Genomic DNA, 23,146 nt, shown 5'->3' with positions numbered 1-23,146 from the left:
AAAATGAAATTTCATGTAAAGTTCGTGATTTTTTATATAATTAATCCAAAGTTGAATTAGTATTCAATAAAATATTAGATTAAAATAAATATTTAAAAACTTAACTATATAAATTATAATATTGGCAATAAATCTTGAACTAAACTCACATCCCATCTTCTACTATCAACTTCAAATAAATTGCTAACCGTTGAATTTGATAACGACTCCGGCATTGAAGTAGCAACCAACCCACTGTTTTCACCTCCTAACCACGGGCTGCCCCAAATCTTTGTTCGCCTTCCATTCCCTATTCGAACACGGACACCCTTTTTCATCACGGTTTGAGTCTCAAAAATGCTTTGCCACACGTAGCTCGGGTTCTATCCCAACCTAGCTTCAAGAAATGAGGATTTAGGAAAGTAATTTGCCTTGAATATTCGAACCATAAGATTATTCTCCAACTTGATGAGCCTCCAAGCTTGTCGGGCCAACATCGCTATATTGAAATCTCGCACTTTTTTGAACCCCATCCCTCCGTATTTCTTCGAAATACAAAGTCTATTTCAAAAAGCCAAACTAATGTCTTTCTTCCTGTCTTGATCTCTACCCCACCAAAAAGAGTTCAACGTCCTTTCTAACTCCTCACAAAGACGTAAAGAAATCAAAAAGACGTTCTTGATGTAGTTAGGTATAGATTGAGCCATTGTTTTGATCAAAATTTCTTTCCCACCTCTAGAGAGAAATTTAGACTTCCAACCCTTCACCTTATTCCACACTCTCTCTTTAATAAACCGGAAAATGGCCGTTTTATTTCTACCTACCAAAGACGGGAGACCCAACTACTTGCCACTATCCCTCACTTCCGCCTGTTTAACCATTGAGCTAACTTGATTTATAAGTCTTTTATAATATTACTAACTCTTATATTTGAGAAAACTAGCTCATTTACATCAAGATAAATCAATATTTATTTTTCTAATAATTTAAAATTAAATATTTTTCTGAGCAATATCTATAAAGATGAAGTTATATATATAAATTTTATATTATTTTAAAGTTATATATATAAATTAAATATTAAATCATTTTTTTTATATAATTGGGGAGGGGGAGCGCTTGTGGGAGGAATTGAACCCACAACCTAGCAGTTTTTACTGTCCAGCGCTTATACCATTTGAGCTATAGCTCATTGAAATCTAAAATGTTTATAATCATTTTAACAAAATTTAACTAAATTTTAATTTAGTCTACTTCGAATTAATAGTTAATTCGGTTTTTCCTCAAACCTAATTGAAAAAAAAAACTCAAAACTAATTAAAATCGTTACCGCTCAATTAATATTAAAACTAGCTTTGAAATTGTTAGATTTTTAGTTTAAATTTTATAAAAATAAATAAAGTGCAGAGGAAAAGACCAAACAGAATTTATGGATGCACTAATGCTACACAGCAATATTAATTTGTCCAGTTCACTTTTGTGAGTTAGTGAAGATATGATAAGAGAAATATTATTGTCCACAATATGTTTTTATTTTTAAATTGCTAACATAGGATATGGCATCTATTAAAAGACAAAGATTTTGCAAAAAGGAAAAAGAAAAGGAAGAAAAAGCACTGGTGGTGATGATATGAATGATTATCGAATAAAATAATAATTAATTGGTATGATTAGTTGGGATTAGCGATTGTTCATAATATAATTATGGAAAATGAATTGAAAATTACGTTTGGTACTTATTTTAAAATGTTTTTTAGTATTATAACTAGCTAATTATTTAGTCTAATAAAAATATATTTATTCAAACAATTAAGTTTCGTAGTTTATTGGTGGAAAGGGTATTAGAAATATTATTAATAATTAAGTGGCACGTAGCAACTGATTATATATATATAGGCGAGAATTTTTTTTTAAAAAAATGGACGAAAGTATAATAACCCATGTTTAGCTAGGTTCAACTAAAATTTAATAATTAAATATTAGTTAATAGGTGGTTGAACATTCACATTTATAAATTCATTTATATTGGTATTTTTTTAGCAATGTGAGATAATCATTCACAAAAAAGATGATTATAGTTTCTAACTGGTTGTCTTTGTTATTTTACTCGTCAGTATTTACATAATTTTGTTCTTTTTTTTTTCCAGATAAATTGCTTCGTCTTGAAACTTTATGTATGATTTTAGTATGTTTAATATGCTACCAATTAAGGTTTGTATATTAATTGTAAGTTACATCAAGACTTTTTTTAGTGTTTTTTCAAATTTAGATTCAAATTTTTGATAAATAAAGGTTAATTTATTAAAATATATATACCACGGAGCACGTTTGAATATAATAGTTTTAAGAGTGCCAATAGTATACAAAAATTCTCATCACTTAAATTCTTCGGTTTATTAGAGCTTTTAAACTTTTAATCTTAGACTTTTAACATGTCGTTTCGTTTAATTTGATTTTGGCCTAACAGCAAAATAAATTTAGGGTTGTTTTAGTCTTAATCAAATTTGTTAATTTTTATATTCCGATTTCATTATTCCATTGCAATTCTAGCCAAAAATATTTTTAATCAATTTAATTATTTTAATTTTTAGTTGAATTTATAAATTAGTTTCATAATAAGTAAATGTTAAAAAGATTAGAAAAAATATTAAAATTTAATTTTAAATTCTCTAATTTTTTTGGTGGTTCAAGCAAATTTTCTTAAGTTAGAAATGACCGAAAAAATTAAATAAAACTAGCAGGTATTGTATTAAGGTGATATTTTCTAAAATTATTATAAAATTAAAGAATTTAAATTAATTTTATTAAATTTTTGATTTTAACATTTTGTATGAGTTGATTTACAGTTTACTTCAATCATTCTATCAATATAGGCTTAAATAGCAGTTTACCCCTTCAACTTGTAAGTATGGACAATTAACACGTAAATTAACTTTGTTAACAAATCAATACACGAATTTGGTGATTATGGGCAATTAATCCATTTTGGTAAATTAACTTACAAGTTAAGGGGGTAAATTGCCAATTTAGGATACTATTAATTTACAAATTAAAGAGCCAAATTGTCAAAATGAGGAAAATTGCCCATAATCAACAAGTTCGTATACCGATTTACCCACAAAATTAATTTATGTGTTAATTTTCCATTACATACAAGTTGAGGGGACATATTGCCACTTAAGCCTATCAATGTATGTCTAAAATTAAGTGCGTTAGCACGTTTTAATGGTGCTGCACTGCTGCTTACCCACTTATATTAACGGAGAAATGCTATTTAGCACGAAATTATCACTACACGAAATACACTAATTCTTAAATAGTGGTCGCAGTTAATGACAATTGGTTAAAAACACATCTAGACTCAAGTATGTATTCAGTTCAAAAGCAAACTCTTTTATTTTTTTTCCTTTTTATTTGTTACTTATTTTACAACTCTTTGTTACTTATTTTTCTTTTATTTTTCTATGTTCATAATTTTCTTTACGCTTTTACTAAAACTAATGTCACTTTAATTTCTTAAACTTTAATTAAAAAACATCTATTTAAACTAATTTTAAAAACATATAATTTATAAAATTATATAATTGGTTAACTAATTTTCTTAACAAAAATTCAACATCTTAGAATAGGAATTCTTAGAAACAAAAAAAATTAAACTATAATAGAAATTAAAAAAAATCACAGTACAAAAATGATGAATTGCACCTAAAAAGATCTGACCTTAACACATTTAAAAAATGACATTATGGTGTATCAACAAAAATATATAGTGTCTGAACTTGTTAAATAATTACAAGTTAGTTGTTCCAGCCGGTTTCTTTTCGGTAACGGGTAAAAATGTCGGTTAGTCATCTGTATATTCAGCCACGTCATACACCATGTCATTTTTTTTATATAAACCGACTGGAACAACTAAGTCGTAATTATTTAACAAGTTCACTTACCAGTTTAATATAAATTTTTGTTGAGACACCATATTATTATTTTTTAAAAAGCTCATACACAAAAAGTCTATTTATCCCTTCATCAATTGAACACAATAAAAGAATATTTTTTTAATTGAATACAATACCAACTTTTACACATAAAATAAATGAAGAATTTTATGTAAATAAAATAATAACAATAAAAAAATAAAACAACTGAAGAGTTTGCTTTTTTATTGAACACAATACCAAAATTTACACATAAGCCTAAATGAGAGAGTTTTAACCAATTAGCATTAACTACAACCACTATTTAAGAAGAGTAATGCTATATAATTCTCCTTTTCAACCCACCTTATTTAACCCACCTGACGTGTTAACAAACTAGTGGATATATTAAAAGTTGTGTTTTGAGATATATACTTTTGAAAGGGAATTGGACGAATTAAATGCTGCGCCACATAAGAAGGAATAATGAAAATGGTACAAAATGGTGGGTTAAATAATATTTTTCATTTAAAAATTAGTGTATTTCGTGTAGTGATAATTTCGTGCTAAATAGCATTTCTCCTGTTCTAATTGGCCATGACTTCTTATGGTTGAAATGTAATGATGCTAGTATAAAATTGGTGAAGGAAATTGGATCCAATTTAATGTAATACCACTTTTGTTATAAGCAAAATGACATAAATTCTCTAGTACTTGTTTAAAAAAGTTATCTATTTTCCAAAAAAATTAAGAATAATTATGAAAAGAACAATTAATTTTACCGTATTTTATTATTACAATAAAAAAAATGTTATTTTCCTAAAGAGAAAGGGGAGTAATCTCTTTATTTTTTTAAAAGCCAAATTCTCTTTTTCCTTCTTCTAATAATCTTCTACTAACATTCTTTTCATTGAATCCCAGGACTTCTAAAAAATTACTCCATCTTTCTCAAATTAATTATTACTATTTTAGACTTTTTTATCTTTAATTATAGACATCAGATATTTATTTTATTATATATTCCCTCTGTCTTAAATTTATAGACGCTATTTCATTTTTTTTATTTTAAATTATAGACATTAAATATTTATTTTATTAAATAATTGTCAAACATATCCTCATTAATTGTAGAAAATATCTTGAAAAGACTACAAAAGCCACTAAAAGACAAAAATTATCACTATATTAAATAAGAATAAGTATGGTATTTTTTTATATATTAACTCATTTTATCTAGAAAATCTTAATTTTTTAATAATTGTTTTTGTCTTAAACTGTCTATCAATTTGAGACGGAGAGAGCAATTGTTAAATATAGCCTCGTTAATTATATGAAATATATTAGAAAAATAATAAAAATCACAAAAAGACAAAAATTACCAATATATTAAAGGCTTAATGACGAAAAAAGCCAAACATTTACGACTTGTTACAATTTAAAGCAAACCTCTTAATTTTTATAATAATAGTCAAATTGTATTTTTTTTTTGCAATAACAACCAAACTTGGATTTTTTGTTGCAAGTTTGGCCATTAATTTGACTATTATTATAACAAAAAATGCAATTTGTATTATTAAAATTAAAAGGTTTGATTTACGTTGTAACAAGTTGTAAAAGTTTGATTTTTTTCGATCATTAGGCCATAAAATGAGGACAAGTATGGTATATATTCATACATTAACTCATTTTATCTAAAAACTCTAAATTTTTTAATACCTGTATTTGTTTTAAACTGTCTATCAATTTAGGACATGAGAATAATTAATAATAAGGTATATATGAGAAGGTCCTAAATTGTTTCATGTGTTTTTTTTATTTGATAATTAAAAAGAAAAATACTTGTGGGAGGAATCAAGTTCACGACGTAGCAGTTTGCTGCCTAGCGCAACAACGACTTTTTAGAAAAATAATCGAAAATTGCTAAATAACTTTATTATGCCAGCTGATTACACTGGATTATATTAAAATCGTGTTAATTGCCTTTTCATGTTTGGAAATGTCAAATAAGACCTTATTCTACTTCAACCACCGTACTAAGAATTGTAACAATTTGGTCCTCGATACTCATGTCAAATGTGCTTATGTAAGAGCATTTCCACTCTAGTGCTAAAATACCTCACAATGCTATAATTTAGCATTTAGTATAAAAAGCACATCTCCATTGCACTTCTATTTCATGTGCTAAATTTAGCATATGCTAAACTTTGTGCCAAATTTGTTAGAAAGTTTAGCATATGCTAAATTTTATTATATCTAAATTATTTACAGATTTGCCATCAATAATGATAATCACTTATAAAACTATAAATTTAGCATTTAGTTTAGCATTTTGCAATGGAGCAAATTTTAATAATATGTGCTATATGTAGCATTTTATCTTATTTTATGCTAAAAATAGCATAAAAAATACAACATGCAATGGAGATGCTCTAATATCATCCAACATTTTTCCTTTGATTTTTTAGTCAGCATATAGAAACATGTGTATACATTATTTTCCAAACTTATTTCTTACTGTATCTTTATGTTTTAATTTTACCTCTAAATAAAGTAAATTGATAAAATAAATTTATCTATATATAAATTGATATAAATATTATTAAAATAATGTCGACAGTCTAGCCTATATATTATACTTATATTCAAACGACGAATAAAAAATAAAAATAAAATACATTTTAATTTATTAATTTGTTCTTATGATTAATTAATCTATAAACAAAGAAAAATTACTTATTTAGTTATAAAAATTTAGTATATTATTAAAATAAAAAGTTTCATGACAAAATATTATATCTTTTTAATTATGTACGAATTTATCATAAAAATAATATAAAATATTAAATTCTATTTCGTTGTTATTGTTTTGTTCGTTTTTTTGAATATGATTATTGTAACTCAGAAAAAATTGTTTTTAAGATGATTTTATTATTTTAGTTGTAATTATGCATAGATGAATTTCATTTTTTTAATTAGAATGACATAATAATTATTGTTACAAAATTATATTAAAAAAAATCAAACACTAGATGTTAAAATCAAATATTCTTATTCACTAATCGGCAATATTATAACATGATATTTAATACATTGTAAGTTTAAAAAAACATTGTAAGATTCTCCTATTACAAGAATGAAAATCTAATTTGGCATTTTTTTAATCTTTATTTTGAAAAGCTTATTTAGGGAATAAAATTGTAAAAAACAGTAGTGGATAAAATTTAATCTTTTCGTTAAAAAACATACTTCACTTTATATGAATTTATCTTTTCACATATAACTCTGATAGTCAGAATAGTTAAAAACTACCAAAATTTAAAACGGTAATAAAATTGTAAAAAACAGTAGTGGATAAAATTGTTAACTTTAAACAGGCATCTGATAATTTTATGTAGATACTATATATTTGTAATTATTTTTTATAATAGTATATTTTACTTTAATAATAATTTGATGGATTCAAATCCTAATTAGATCAGTCAATATCGATCAAAATCGAATTTTGAAAATCTTGACCAGTTCGACCAAATTTTAAAAAACATGCTTAAACAAATTAAGTAATATCAATCTAAAAGAAACAAAAATAGAAGAAAACAGAAAGTTAAGGGCAAACTCCATAATTAAAACTTTTAAAAGGGTCACTTTGTATCTTCCTGTTTTCCTCCCGCTCACCAAATCCGTATTTTTTTTGTCACCATTTTCTTCCAAAAAGTTTCTGTCCTAACAAAAAACCAGAAAAACCCTAAAACCCAAAAAACAAAAAAACAAAAAAAAATTATTTCTTTTGGAAACTAATTCAATTGGGTATTTTAATTTGTTCACTTTTCATTTTCTCCAGTTGAGTCTTCTTAACCTGTAAGTTTTCTGGGTTTTGTTTAGTTAAGCTTTAATAAGTTAAGTTTCAGCTTTTTTATTTATATTTAATCTACTTGGAGTTCAGTTTGTGCTAAGAAGTGTTAATTTATGTCTAAGTAAAATTAGTTTTGTTTTAGCTTAGAATTTAATGAACTTTAGCTTCTTACTTAAATTTTTACTTTAGTTTTAAACTGTTACTTTGATACTTTGCAGGTTTAGGTGGCTGTTCAGTTTTTAATTTAGTTCATGGGTGAATTGTCATTTTGTTCTGCATTGGGACGTTGAGTTTTGGTGGTGCGGTTTCGCCGAAAGTGATGGAAATGCAAGAAGTTTTGGAGTGTTCAACTGACATGGATGGTAGTGTGAGTAATTGTAATGGTGGTATAGAGAAGCATAATGGAAATATTGAGGAGATGGAGACTCTTGGAGAGGATATCCTTCATGATTGGGATTCGTACTGGGATGATATTGGAGATCGGTTGACTGTATCTAGAATGGTGAGTGATTCGGTAATTAAAGGGATGATTTGCGCCGTTGAGGAGGAGGCGGCGGAGAAGATTGCTCAGAAGGAATTAGAGTTGGCTAGGTTGAAAGAAACGTTGCGTGTTTACCGTGTGGGCGCATATGGTGATGAACTCATGGGATGTTCATCTTTGTGCAAAGAACCGAAACTTAGAGGAAAATGGCGTGCTGCTGAAGAGCAGTTTAAGAGTCTGAAGAAAGAAATCAACAAGATCAAAGGGTCTGAAATTGATAAGATGAAATGTTCTGAAATCAACAAATTTAAAAGCCCTAGTTCTATTAGAAGGATTGGTTCGGGTTCTCAGTTGTATGGATTGAGTGGCATTCTACAGGAAAACATGCCTGGCAAGTGGATGGATGTGGAGAGAACCCTTGATGGTCTTAGAACTGCTATGCAGTGTATCTATGACCAGACGGAGGAGATGGTTTGTTTGTCTAAGTCATCGCTTTCTGACTGGCTGCAGGAGAGGGATTTTGAAGCAGAAATTCAAAGGATGGTGTTGAAGAGTTCAATCCATAGTCTTCAAGAAGAGTTTGAACAAAGATTCTGGGGTCAAAATGCTCAAACTTATGGTGAAGAAAATGCAAATTGGCTTGAAAAGATGAAGGAGGTTTCTAGTTTACGTCAGGAATTAGTTTCCGTCTCTAACTTTCTGTCTGTTCCTGAAAGTGGGCAGTTGATTTCACATGGGTCCTTGGAGCACCGGAAAGCTTCAAGTAATCATGTTTCCTCAACTTCACTTTGGGAGGGAAATGGCAAACATGACGAATCACTAGTTGTTCCGGAAAATTTGGATCATGCACAACTAAATCACTTTACAGTTGATGAATTATTTAATCATTTGAAAGCCGAGATGACAAAAATGAAGAGGCACTATGAATCGAAAGAGCATGAAATGATAGAAGAATATTTCAGCCTCAAGAGGGAGTACTTGAATCTGAAGGAAAGGGGTTCTTCTTTGCCAGCAAGGAAGGAAAAGGAGCTTGATAATCTGAGAAAAAAGATTCCGGAGGTCATTTTAAAGTTGGATAGCATCCTTACAGAAAATGAGAAACGTCCATCATTTAGTTACAATGGAGATTGCTTTGACAATTTGAAGAATAGGCTAGAATCTACGCGTTTGGAGAATAGCCAACTAAGGGACTTGCTAACAGATAAGGAAAAAGAGATTAAAAGCCTTTCTTGGCAAGTTTCTGATGCTGGAGCTAAAGTACTAGAACACTCTGTGGCTGAGGAAAATTTGTCAAAAATGCTTGAAAATCTTAAAGGCAGAATGGATGATGCACAGCTTGAATCTTCATTCAGTGATGACCTTTATAAATTCCTTCTTAAGGAAGTCGTTGGACAGGTAAAAGGCTTTAGTGAAGAATTAGAAATTGAGTATGATATCATGCAGGGGTTTTACGAAATTATGTTGAAAGAAGCTGCTGAAAATGCCGAGCCTCATAGTGAGATGAAGTTTGACGATTCAGTACTAGAATCTATTATTATGCGAGAGATATGTGAAGTTGTTTTTAGAGAAGCTCTTAAGGAAGCTGAAGAGAAAGTTGTTACCTGGAACCTGAAATATATGAGTGAAAAGGGAACTCGAGAGTCCCTTGAGTTTGCTATACTGGAGAATGAACAATCGTTGAGATTGTGTGCCTCAGAGAAAGAAAAATTGGAGCAAGAGATGCTCTTACTAAGGGCAATGATTGACGACAAGAACAATATGGTGCTGGAAGCAACAATGGCATTGACAGAAGAAAGGGAAAAATATGAGTCGACTTCTCAAGAGCTTGAAAATTTAAGGGTTCAGACAATTCATCAAGATAAATTAATTTCAAACTATGATGGTAAATTACAGATTGTCAGAGGTGATTTGGACAAGGCAATGGAGAAAATTAAAATGCATAAAGAGGAAACTTCTAAGTTGAGAGAGCAGCTTGAAATAGAATTACAAAAGTTAAGAGAAGTTGTTGAGGAGAAAAATGCGCTTACCCGAGAGCATCAGAACACTCTACAATTGGTTGAGGCAAGAGAAAGAGAACATAGGAAGCAGACAAATTCAACATTTATTCTTGTCCAAGGATTGTCAAAAGCTCTTAGCGATTTTGAATACAGGGCAAACGAAGACATGGAAATAAATAGTTTGAGGTAATAACTATGTTATGCGAATTTAAAGTTGCTATGAAGTTTTTATTTTTGGTCTGTCAAGGTACTAGAGGCTATACCTCATTAATTAAGTCTTATAGGGTGTCTTTGATGGTACTTGCCCCCACTGCCCCCCCCTTGATTTTTCATGTATAATCCCTGAACTTTGCCCCTACTTGGAATTTGTTTTGTCCCCACTACTTGATCTTACATTTAAATCTGCAACCTTTCAATCCCCGTCGCTTTGGCTTTGAATAAGTTGAAGAGTGTTCTATCTGAGCGTCTTGACCTGTTAAACCATGACATAGGTAGAATAACACTAGATCTTGGTTCAAATCATTTATATATTGGAATATATGTAGTGGTAAACTTGTTATCATTACATTACTACTGCATTCAGAAATAAATAATTCTTCTAAAAGCAAGCTCTCCAAGAAAATGCTTAACATTTTATGTTTGTGCCAACTTGGAGTACTTAAAGAGTGTTACTGATCAAGACAGCTATTTATTAATAAGGGATCCTGTTTAGGAAACCATATAGTTTGTTCCTTTGGGCTTCCATTTTTGTTCCGTCCTCTTAAAGTTTGGAAAGTCTTAAGGTTTCTTTCATGTCTTCTGTGTGTCTGATATCTATTTTAGTTGATTTATACTTTATTCATGCCAATTGATGAATGCCTTGAATCATTTCTATGCTCAGTTTACTATTGCTTCTTTGAAAATCACTCATTATGTGATTTTTTCAGCTTTAAGTAGGAAATTACTTGAAATATTTTTTTGGGAGGACACTGGGCTGAAAGTTTATTGAATTAAAACTCATTATATAACCATCGCTTTTTTTCCAGGTTGAAAAAAGTAAGCTCTCAGCTGTGGTCTCTCATACGGAAAGCCAACAATCTTAGGAGGACAGGGTTGCTTTATAAGGAGAAGCTTGAAAGGAAGTCGTCTGATCTTCAAAAGGCTGAAGCTGAGGTATAGCAGATACTGCTTTTAAATTGTGCTTCCGAATTGTGTGAGTTTATTTGATGTTATGGCCTTGGAGTAAACTCTCTTACATGAACATATACACTAGGAATTTAATTTAATGTGAGGTTTACGAATTCAGTCCATATTTAAAAATGTTGCTGTTGCAGATGTTAAACTGTCTAATTTAAGAACAAACTTGTCATGTGATTTTTCTTCTCTCTATAATGTATACTGCTATCATACCCTTTTTTAATTTTATTTTTTCCTACTAGGTAAGTTTTTGTTAATTTTTAGGTTCTTAATGCAATAAGATTATTTTGGTGAGACTATCTCGGATATAAATTGTTAGTGGGCCATAATATGGTTTAATTGTTTCACATCCACTTTTAACATTACGTTACAGTAATGAATCTAAAATTAGATCTCTTATAGGATAGCAGTTTGAAAAACCATCAATTTATATTTTGCCAAAATTCGGTTTTAAATCTGTTAAATCTATTCTTTCGAGTAGGTCCATGCATCTAATATATATATAAAAAATAAACAGAAGAGGGTCGGACTAAGAAAAGTCCTATCTTGTTTTTCTTTTTTTAATTAACTGTTGTTTCCTTGTTTGTTTCAAATGTTTGTGAATGTTTTTGTAGAGTGCAGCACTTCAATTTCTTTAACGATTTACATTGAATCTCAGGTTGATCTTTTAGGGAACGAGGTGGATACTCTTCTAAGCCTTCTTGAAAAGATATACATAGCACTCGATCATTATTCTCCAATATTGCAGCATTATCCCGGAGTAAGAAGCTTTTAAAGTGTTTATAAGTTACTAATGCATGCAGAATTATAACTTGTCTATGCCCTTATTTATTAGTATGAATAGAAAATCAACATCATTGAAGCTAACAAATGAAAGAGGAAACTTATTTTATTTGTCTTTATTCAATGTATAAGGTCGATATGTTGTGACGCTTAGTATATTCACACTGAGCAAGTATTTCTTTATTTGAGTTGTATGGGAAGAAGAAACATATAGGATGATTAGAACATCTGCACATAGAAAACTTGACAAAGTCGAAAAATTGGTTCTTTTTGCGTTACTCGTATAGTTATGTTTAGCTAATGGTGCGGGATGTGGGGGTGTTGTAAATTTCTTTTCTATAAAGCTAAATTTAACTATTCTCTTCATAATAGCTTTCATTTTTTATCATTACAGATTATGGAAATTCTGAAGTTGGTCAGAAGAGAGTTGAGTGGAGAATCGGTTAAACCGGTTTGATATGTTTTAAATTCTTGGTAAGATAATGTTGTTTCCAATTTACTGATTGCATTGTCCACATGTTATATCAAGGGCACTACAAGATGAGAATAGACAGAAATGTGTTTAAATCTAAAGTTGTTAATCCATCTTGGCATATTATACCGTTGGACCAACTCATAATTGTTATTATGCATATCTAGTGAATTTTATTAGAAATTAACTTACCATTTCCTCTTACCCTATTTGTTGAACAGAATATTATATCAAGTCGTTTTTGTGGAAGGTTTTTTCTATGCAACTCAATGACACCTGACGACTACTGATGCATCAAGTTTTTGCGAATTCTAGTCAAAGAACAAGTTCCTTTTTAGATATTTAGTCGTATCCACAAATTTGCACAAAAAGAGAGAAACGATACGGGCACAACATTTAGGATAAATTTTTTGTTTCGGTTTAGATATGTATAAAAAAGTCCTATGTTGGTAGTTTTGGAGCGTCAAGTGTCTGGATGAAACACAAGTGTTAGCTTTCTTAAATTTCTTTCTTTGGGTCCAAGCTGTCTATACAGGTAAGTATAAGCTTTCTCCTTTTCTTTATGCATAGCATAGCATGCAATGTATAGTTGTTCCTTCAAATGTCTATTAAAGAAAAATATTGTTACATAGCAGGAAATAGTTTGTATTTTCAGTAACTATATTTTGATGTCATAAAATCACTCAAATATTCCACATGCTAAAATGTTTATAGCCTGAACAAAAAGTTGAGTTTGTAGATCACCAATTTGCCAATAATTCTATACCGTGTCCTCCCGAGCTGACGGCAAATGGTGTTAGTTGTACTTAACAGGTAAGCTGCAAGACAAAAGAAGAGAAGCTTGATGGCTGAATTATTTTTCTGGGTACTTAGGTAGTAGCTCGTATCATTATACGACTAGCACTAGCAGCCTGCATGTGCAGAATAAACGAATTGAAACAATAAGCTCGATTTGATTTAGTAAGAAGCTATAAAAATGTGTTTTTTCAGTTTGATTTGGAAGTAAAAAAAATATTCAGTTCAGATCCGGAACAAATCTACGAATGTAGTCGTAGGAAATAAATACAGGTAAAAGTTAAAAGGTGGTTATACAAGTTGTGGACAAGCCATTTACAGTCATTTTTAAAGAATAAGATGCTTTTATGATCAGCAATGGAAGTTATTAGCCTTCTGTTTCTTTGGTATAGAAGTTCCGAGCCAGCAATGCCGCCCCAACGGCTGGTTCCACCTAAAAAGAAAACAACAAAAAGAATGAAAAATACTATTGTGCCATATAATATAAAGTGAAATATTATAATCCATTTACTGTATCTATTTTTTAAATAAGAATCAGACACCACTAAAGGTCTTTTTTTTTAGATTTACGGGGTTTCCTCCACATTTCAATAACTAAATCACAAAAAATGCCAAAAACTTAAAATATTTGCAGTAAGAATGAAAGATTTGCAGATGCTAACCTCTGGTCTAACTGAAAAAGCACCCGGGAGGTGCTTCTGAATACACTTCATAACTTCGTTTCCTATATCCCAATTCTTATTAGCTTCAAGCACACCGCCAACCATCACAACGGGGAACGAGCCATTGCCATCTGCAATACAAAGTTAACACATCTTAAAAAGAAATTAAGCCATGTCCACAAAATGTAGATAAAACTAACATCGCTGCATACAGTGTGCATTGTGTTTATATAAATGCATAATCATCATTAATAGTGCCGCCAGGAGTATCATGTCATGTCATTATGAAGGTTATAAGAGAATGCCAAGTCTGACTAGTTTTCGACATTTACATTACAAAATAAAAGGTCGGAGAACAATATGTAATATTGAGAGTAGTTCACTTAATAGTAACTAATAAAATGAAGAGTGGAAAAACCAGTTTAGCACCTTCACCGCATAAACTAAGTTTTTCAGCGACAGCTTTCACACTAAGAGCCAACTCCTGGACTGCATCAAATAAGATCTTATTTGCCACTTGATCAAATGCTTCTGCACAAGATACCACTTCCGGAACAAGTGCAGCAATCCGTGCCCAAGATGGATCTGCATAGGTCCACCTAAATATAAGATGCTTCAGTTCAACTAAATGGAATCTAAGACAAGCAACTATTGAGCAAAAATTTGATAACTGGAATATAGTTATAAGACTAATAAATAATACCCAATGAGTTCATCTGGAGAAGCGAGATCAAGTGCCTTCAAAATTTTATCAGTCAGCATTGTCTCTGGTCCACGACCATCATGAGCCCTTATTACAGCAGTTAAAGCCCTTGCAGCAATTCCATAGCCACTGCAATCACATACCAGGGTTGATCAACTCTTAACGAGAATAAATCCAATTAAAACTAGTGAGAGTAATTGTCTGTACAAAACTAGTTGGGACCAATAAATAGATCTTAGATTCCATCAGGTTTCATGCCTGTCCAGTCTAATGGCATTAGGCAGGAAACACGGAATTATGGCTGTCAACGCTAATTACTAAAATTGCAAATTATTATTTTTGGGAAGATTAAGCAATTTAATGAGCTTTGTTTTAGGAGGAATGCTAACATAATACATTAAAAAAAAGCAAGATTCTAGAAAATGACAACATGCCTTATGTAGTTGAAGTTGCATTAAGCATGCAACCTTTCTTTTCAAAATTCTAGTTGTTTTAATAGCTGATAAAGATGGCGTCTTGATTTGAAAAACATTTCCTTGCCCCAATATTACATAAATACACTCTCATAGATGACGACTACAATAATGATTGCTACGATTGCTATAACAATTAAGTGAAACATAATAGAAAAAAGATCATGGAATATACGACAGCGAGCTTTCCCGATCATAGTGCATTAGGAAATTTGTAAAGTCAGTTTCATAAGCAATAGGATCATCATCATCTAAACATGATATACACAACTAAAAAATCCTGCTTATGGACACAAATACGGCGGTAAAAGGCGAGCCAAACACTGAACTACATAAAAATTTTGACATGAGAAGAGGTGATCCCATATCAAATTGTCACGTGCTCTAAGTGGATTAAGAGGTTAGATAAAAGATTTGACTGCTTATTCAAGACACGTCACACATGCAGCTGAAGAGAGGGCTGAGGCCATCAACGCAATAATTTAAAATAAATTAAGTTGCATGTACTCAATTCATAATGTCTTAGCCAATAACTAATATTCCATGATTAGATCTCAGTCTCCGAAATTACTTATCACAGGTTATGTGTTGTAGGAATTGACAAGTAATTTAGCAAGGGCCATTGTAACCAGACTCTGCTGAGAACAATTTCTCATATATGTCTTCTGCATCAAGTGTACCATTTTTTCCATTGTTCACGCACCCGCTACTTGCTAACTACACTGGTTATGCAGCAATCTTGAAATGCTAAAAAAAGCCATAACACATCCACTGATGAGCATCACTTATGGGGCATATCTTTTTTCTCTACATCACGGCCAGAAGAAGGCTTAAAGTCATTTTATGACCTTTTAACTTCAAAATTTGAATGAACCAAAGCTACATTATAAGCAGCTGAAGTAAACAAGGATATCAAATCTCAGTATCTTTTTTTTTTATTAATTTCTAAAATTCGTCTGGCGGAACATGAGGTCATGTCACATTTCCTTAAGCTTGTTAATCTCAAAGTTTCATGCTTATAAATTTTTCTGACATTAATTTTCCTAGGTAACTTAAAAAACGGTTTTTGAATTTTAAAAAATAGTTAGAGGGAACTACAAATTCAATATTGAATCCAATATGGTGCATTTCTGATGAACACCAATTTTAGGCCGCTGCACATTTGTCTGCCAATTACTTGCAGTAATAGCTCACTGATCGAGCGCTCTTGCGCCGAAGATGAACGGGGCTAAGCGATCTGCCGAAGTCATATATTAGCTTTTTGTTTGCCCATGTAAATATTCTCTAATATTATTGTCAAATAAAGATGTTATTAAGTCTATCATATAGGGTGATTTGGTTAAATATTGGATAAATTCGACCCACAAAGCAAATTTAATATGATTGACGTCGTTAAGAACCACTAAAGAGTAAGATCATTATTAAGAAATTAATAGTCCGTTAAACATATGATAAGTACCAATGGTTAAAAATGAAGCAAAGAAATAAAAATCATGCTATCTCATCAAATAAAGCTTAGAATTGACAGAAAAAAAAAACGTGCAAAGCACATACCTCCCCCAATCACCTAAAATGGGCCCTGCACCACAAGCTCGAGCTTCTCTACCATCTTCAGAAACTCCGTAAGAAATGCACCCCGTCCCAGCAATTAATACACATCCATGAAGCTTTCCCATAGTCCCACTTGCCAGAGCAGCAAAAGCATCATTCTGAACATACAACTTTACATGGCTAGGGAATATTTTCCTGAGAAAATCATATTGGCTGATTCAGCAGTAGATATCCATGCATGATTCTGGTAAATATTTATCATAATAGCATCAAACAAAGTCTTTGCAAACAGAAGTCCAAATAAGAACACATCAAGTCAAAAAACCAGAATAAGTGCATAGGCATAATGAATGACTTCAAATTTTACTGTGTTATTGACACATTGCAATGTCCTCTTATTTCACCTGCTGCAATTAAAACCTTTCCCTCTTTATTGGCAGGACTCCTTATTTAATTCTAGATCCTACAAGTTTCCGATTTCAGTTATATTTTCCTAAAAAAGAAGGCTATGCATCAAAGTAGAATAAATAAGGTGTCAAGTCAGTCACATTTTCTGGACTCGTTTGCAAAATGAAATTAATTTGCATAATGGAAATTAAGAAATCCAAAGCAGTGGAATTCTGGAAGTTGGGTAATGCTGAAAGATATTGACAGATGCAATTCAATGTTTAAACAAACTATATTTTAGGCAAGAGGTTAAATTTTTTAAGGTAGGCATTAAAATGATGTAATTGTGTCCAATTTAGAACATTAAGCTTTGACATGCTGACACCAAATTACTCCGTGTGTCCAATCTTAAATTAGAAACAAAATCTGTCCACTTTTGCATGTATATGATCTTAGATTTCAGTCTTCCTATAAACATATTGAAATGGAGAAAAGGCCATACACTTCTCAAATAGCAAACCTTAGCCAGCTTAGAACCCTTTCCTGATCAGTTGGATGGTTAACACCAGAAATGCCTAAGCAAACAGCACGAACAGATGATTTATTTGAACCTGATTTTGAAAGGGCCTCAGCCATAACAGCTTCTAATGTATCCCTGGCAGAAGATTCTGTAGAACATGACACATGAATAACAACTAAAGTATCAAAAAGCAAATCAACTTTTTGCTATTTTTAGACATGACCAATAAATCTTCTAAGCTACTCAATTACACAAATTACATTCAAATCCAAGAAATCATACTGCTAAAGAAGGAAATTCATGTGCGTAAGTTAATATGATCACATGACTTGGTACATCCTTGCACAATTGGGAAATTGCATAATCAGCAAAAGAATACTTTTTTTTAACATTAAGAAGGCTACACAATGAATGACATGAAGGAGTCGGCACATATGACAGCTACCGTTATCAATTTATAAGGCAATTCCTTCACGAGAATAATCATTTTTTAGCAACTAATAGTCCACGAAAGCCAGAGTAGCAACAGCCAAAATGCCTTGCCGTTAAAAGGTAATCGTCGAGGAAAGATCGAAACAACAAACAATGGAAGACTTCTCAAACTTCAAATAAGAACATACTAACTGCCAATCCAATTTATTATATACAATCACCATAACTGCTTCATTAAATCAGATACACATCTAAATTGAACATAACAAAGGCTAAGAATTGCAGAACAAATGTTGGTAATTCAGAACATAAAGACTAAATCTTTACATGATTTTAATTCAACCAAAAGTGAAACAAGTGATCAAACCAAAAAACTGAATGAACCCACATGAAACAAAAGTCAAAGACAGTAAATTAATGATCATAATCCATAATTAGACCCTGAAATAAACAAAAAGGAATAGTCTTTACCTCCAACACTGTTGTGATTAGAAGAGCCAGCCACTGCTCTCCCAAGAATGGTGTTGTTGGTATGAAAAGGAATGCATACACACACTGTAGAAGTGGTTCCACCATCCAACCCTAAAATCACACCATTTTCATCATTAATATCATCACCATTAATATCCAGTGATGAGAGGAGTATATGTTTTTCATTTGTTTGAGTGTAATTGTTCATTGAATTGGAAGAATTACACTCAATCAAATTGTTCTCTTCTTCTTTGATTTCCTCCCTCATTTCCAGTCACCACTGAGCTTAGCAATCTCAGCTAATCTTTGGATGCTAACTCAAACACATATAGTTATTTTTCTGACTTTTTTATGTGTTTTTTATTGGTTTCATCTCCTTATTTGATTAAAGATAAGCTTATAAAAAATGTAACTTTAATTTTAGATAAATCTATAAAGGCCTAATCACTCAAAAACCCTTCACCTTTAAACTTTTTTTCAATTCCACCCCGACGTTGAAAATTTGTCAACTTTACCCACTTTTAAATTTTCCGTTTTCAATTATACCCCAATATTTTAATTTTTGTTAATTTTTTACTTAAATAATAAAATCATTCAATTAATTAAGTCTAAACATGAAATTAAATTCTTTTTTATTCAAAAAAGTGCAAATAAGTCCTTTATTTTTAAAAACTAACTAAAAACCATAATCAAATTAACACTAATTTAAATTCTTAATTAATTTAACTAAATTTAAATAAATTTTAAAAATATACAATCAATATATGCGAGACATGGAGAATGTTTTAAACAAATTTCCAAACGCAAAAGACGTTAATTTAATTTTTCAGGGTACAATTGAAACACAAAAATGCAAAATAGGGTAAAATTGACAAATTTTCAACGTTAGGGTATGATTGAAAAGGGGCTAAAAGGTCGGGTTTTTTTTAAGACATTAGGCCATCTATAAATTATTAAAAATTGTATTTAATTTTGAATCCTAAAAATGTTATTACTGAAAATATTCTCTAACATTTTCAAAAATTTAATTTGATATTTTATGAAATTAAATATAATATTTCTTAAAAAAATTGTACGACTTTTTAAAATTAGGTTATATCTATTTATTTTAACACCGCTAATTATATGAATAGAAATAATTTAATAAAGAGGATAATTACTATCTCTTTTTTAATATTAGGTTGCAATTACTAAATTTGTGATTTTTAAAAGTCAATTATTATTTTCTAACATTTGATTAAATGCAACTCTTCTAATTAATAGAACAAAAAGAAGAATCAATTTTAATAAATTTTTTTTTTACGTATTTACCTCAAAAATAAAAATATTTATACTTTTTATCTTAACACGGAAAAAATAAAAAAAATACCTCACGTTTTTTTCTAAATTTATGTTTTTACTCTTGATATTTATAATAATTATAATTTTACTCTATTATCATATAGTTACCATAACATTATCATATTGTTATTATGAGTTTTTTTTAAAAGTAACATATTTGGACACCAGTTTTCAGTTTGTTCCAAATTCATACATGATGTTTAAGTGACACTCATTTATTGGTGTAATTTGCTGAAGTGAAAGTCATTTTTCAGCTGCCACCTCAGCAAACTATGATTTCGTGTATGAATACGAAAAAAAAATTAAAGTTGGTGTCCAAATATTACACTTTTTAAAAGACGTAATTAAAAAAACCGTGTAAAGTTGGTGTATTTTTATGACATTAACACTAATATAAACTAATTACTTTCTAATCATATAATTATCAGTTTGTATAAACCGTTTATTATAAACGATTTATTATTAGAATTAATTTAAGTAAGAATCAGATAAAATAAATTCAATTTAACATATTTTAATTAAATTTATTCTTATTTGTTTAATTAATGATGGAGTCTGTCTTCTAATCCGGTGATTTAACCTGCAAAACAGGGTAGAAGCTAACCGGACGGTGGTTGTCCGATTAACTCTCCGATGCTAAAGTCGGTTTAAACTTTGAGGAGCGTTTTTAGTATATGAATGTCATTGTGTATTTAGTCATACCTCAACCTTTTTATATAGAGAGAATCACAAAAATACCACAAAATAGACTTCCATTTTCATACTTTACAAGGAATCCAACTTCTATTTCATCGGCACCATCTTTTAAAAATAAATTTCACAAACACCACTTAAGCTGATGTCATAGTGATGTCAATGTATAGTGACCCACGTGTTGCAATGACCCACGTGTTGCACCAAATGCAAAGACCTGTGTGTTATGTGGGTCAAAAAAACCTATTTATGAATTGTTGCTAGAGAAATTGTTGTGGTAATTATTATTTTATTATTCAACTTAATATTTCATTTTATTTTAATTCTATATATAATATAATTATCTATTTTTACAAGAGTATTTCTACCATTGCCGTCTTAAAAATTATTATTTTTTGATTAATACAATTTAAAAAAATAATAATTTTAAAAATTACAGATACATTATTTATACATATATAAATTAATATTATTAATATAAATAACATAAAAATAAATCTAAAACAAATATTAAAATTTTAATATATAACAATACATTAATTAAACAAATTTAAATTTTTAAATAGCAATAATACATCTTTGATACACATCATATACAACTCAAACAAATTTTAATATATAAAAATACATCTTTTAAATGTACTATAATAAATGTTATTTAAATTTAAATTTTTAAATAGCAATAATACATCTTTGATACACATCATATACAACTCAAACAAATTTTAATATATAAAAATACATCTTTTAAATGTACTATAATAAATGTTATTTAAATTTAAATTTTTAAATAGCATTTATTATAGTACATTTTAAAAATGTATCTGTCATACATATATTATATAGTAAAAAAACTTTATCATATATAAATAATATATCATAGATGTATCAAATATATATAAAAAATATATGTAATAAAACGACAAAAAAAAAGTCTATAGAAAAACAAGAAAGAGAATTCGAATGGTCAAATATGTATCAAATATATATCAGAGATATATCAAATATGTATAGGAGATGTATCTGCTTTATAAAATTTGACGATGATCTATTTGAATATATCAGATATGTATCCACTCTACAAATAATACTCCGACGATTGCAGTCCTTGAAACTATAGAACTTGACAAATAAAAAATGTATCAGCGATGTATAAAATATGTATCATATATGTATCACATATGTGTCGGAGATGTATCAAATTATATGTTTGATAATTTTTCAATTTTCAACGTAATTTGACAAGTCTTTTTTAAATATGTATAAATTATGTATCGGAAATGTATCACATATGTATCCGAGATGTATCAAATATTTATCGAATATTTTGCACTTCTACTCATTTTTTTCCTTTTTTCCACCTTGGGCTTCCGGTCAAACCATGAAACCGAACCGATCAAATATATACAAAATAATAAATATAATAATACCAATTAAAATGAACTAATTAGTTCATTTTAATTAGTATTATTACATATATTTTTATAAATTTTTCTAAATATAAAAACGAACCAATCAAGTTAGTCATTTAATTCAATTAATGTATCAAATATATATCTATCATGCATAAATTGTGTATCAGAGATGCATTAAAAAATATATTCGAATTTCAATAAAATTTATCAGAGATGTATCTATTAAATAAATTTTAAAAATATACCTATAATGTATTAGAGATGTATCAAATATATATATATATATATATATATATATATATATATATATATATATATAAATATTTTGATACATCTCAAAAATATATCAAATAAGCATAAAAAATATATGTAATAAAATGTATAAAAAAATAAGAAATAATTTCGAACAATCGAATATTTATCAAATATATATGTTGGCAAAATTTTATTATATAGTATATGAGAGACGTAATAAATATATATCGGAAATATAAACAAAAAAAGTAATATATTTGTATTTTTAAAATTAAAATTAAAATTAAGATTTTTAAAATTTAAATATAATAAATAATTTTTCTGTATAATTTAAATAAATATATAAATATATTTTATATAAAAAAAATAAAAAAAAATGTTTGGTGCACCTGAAATTTGTTAAGCAAGTGCACCAAATGGTGCACCTTAAAGTTACCAAGAATGACCTGTGCATAAGGCGCGGGTCATTCATTGCAGCAGGTGCACATGCACTTGCTCAAATAGTAAGGATATTTTTGGTTTTTATATATTTAATATGGTGTAAAGTTGTGCTTGGAAGAAAAGTGGTGTTTGTTGAAAAGAAATCATGAGATTTGGTATTTTATGAAAAGAAAATTGTAATAAAGAAAAAAAAACTAATTAATATTGTATTATGTGAAATAGTGAGTTATTATTTTGGTTTTCTTGTTATTTTCTCTTTTATATAGTAGTTGATCGTATACATTGTAGAGTTGGAATAGGAAAGTGAATCCTATTTAGTAAGGTTTGACCCTGATTAGGAGTACAATTCTTTATT

General features: G+C 29.4%; 3 protein-coding genes across 3 annotated transcripts; 1 reads left to right on the top strand and 2 right to left on the bottom strand.

The window, feature by feature from the left end:
* Nucleotides 1-362: 362 nt before the first annotated feature.
* Nucleotides 363-686, bottom strand: LOC126672722 (uncharacterized mitochondrial protein AtMg00310-like). Its single transcript, XM_050366679.1, has 2 exons — nt 610-686; nt 363-540 (listed from the first exon to the last, which is right to left on the bottom strand). Exons 1-2 carry the CDS (start codon nt 684-686, stop codon nt 363-365), a joined length of 255 nt encoding a protein of 84 aa, XP_050222636.1.
* A 6,869-nt stretch (nt 687-7,555) lies between these two features.
* LOC126671984 (WPP domain-associated protein) lies at nt 7,556-13,313 on the top strand. Its single transcript, XM_050365834.2, has 6 exons — nt 7,556-7,748; nt 7,962-10,407; nt 11,247-11,373; nt 12,056-12,157; nt 12,575-12,654; nt 12,874-13,313. The coding sequence occupies exons 2-5, from the start codon at nt 8,063-8,065 to the stop codon at nt 12,635-12,637; spliced, it is 2,637 nt and encodes an 878-aa protein (XP_050221791.1). The 5' UTR covers nt 7,556-7,748; nt 7,962-8,062; the 3' UTR covers nt 12,638-12,654; nt 12,874-13,313.
* Nucleotides 13,314-13,621: 308 nt separating this feature from the next.
* On the bottom strand, nt 13,622-19,031 carry LOC126671985 (uncharacterized). Its single transcript, XM_050365835.2, has 7 exons — nt 18,647-19,031; nt 17,744-17,891; nt 16,840-17,031; nt 14,813-14,941; nt 14,539-14,708; nt 14,110-14,240; nt 13,622-13,880 (listed from the first exon to the last, which is right to left on the bottom strand). Exons 1-7 carry the CDS (start codon nt 18,912-18,914, stop codon nt 13,815-13,817), a joined length of 1,104 nt encoding a protein of 367 aa, XP_050221792.1. The 5' UTR covers nt 18,915-19,031; the 3' UTR covers nt 13,622-13,814.
* Between the last annotated feature and the right edge of the window lie 4,115 nt (nt 19,032-23,146).

The sequence above is a fragment of the Mercurialis annua genome, linkage group LG3, assembly GCF_937616625.2.
Source record: "Mercurialis annua linkage group LG3, ddMerAnnu1.2, whole genome shotgun sequence".
Lineage (NCBI taxonomy): Eukaryota > Viridiplantae > Streptophyta > Magnoliopsida > Malpighiales > Euphorbiaceae > Mercurialis > Mercurialis annua.
The sequence above is the reverse complement of the archived record's forward strand: the minus strand, read 5'-3'. Positions and strand labels throughout refer to the sequence as shown.

Coding starts and splice junctions, on each gene's coding strand:
- LOC126672722 (XM_050366679.1), bottom strand. CDS start 686: ATGGCTCAATCTATACCTAACTACATCAAGAACGTCTTTTTGATTTCT. Junction 541..609: donor TGTGAGGAGTTAGAAAGGAC/GTTGAACTCTTT, acceptor TTTTTGAAATAG/ACTTTGTATTTCGAAGAAAT.
- LOC126671985 (XM_050365835.2), bottom strand. CDS start 18,914: ATGAGGGAGGAAATCAAAGAAGAAGAGAACAATTTGATTGAGTGTAAT. Junction 17,892..18,646: donor TAATCACAACAGTGTTGGAG/GTAAAGACTATT, acceptor CATGTTCTACAG/AATCTTCTGCCAGGGATACA. Junction 14,709..14,812: donor TCTCCAGATGAACTCATTGG/GTATTATTTATT, acceptor TCTTATATTTAG/GTGGACCTATGCAGATCCAT.
- LOC126671984 (XM_050365834.2), top strand. CDS start 8,063: ATGGAAATGCAAGAAGTTTTGGAGTGTTCAACTGACATGGATGGTAGT. Junction 10,408..11,246: donor ATGGAAATAAATAGTTTGAG/GTAATAACTATG, acceptor CTTTTTTTCCAG/GTTGAAAAAAGTAAGCTCTC. Junction 11,374..12,055: donor TTCAAAAGGCTGAAGCTGAG/GTATAGCAGATA, acceptor ATTGAATCTCAG/GTTGATCTTTTAGGGAACGA.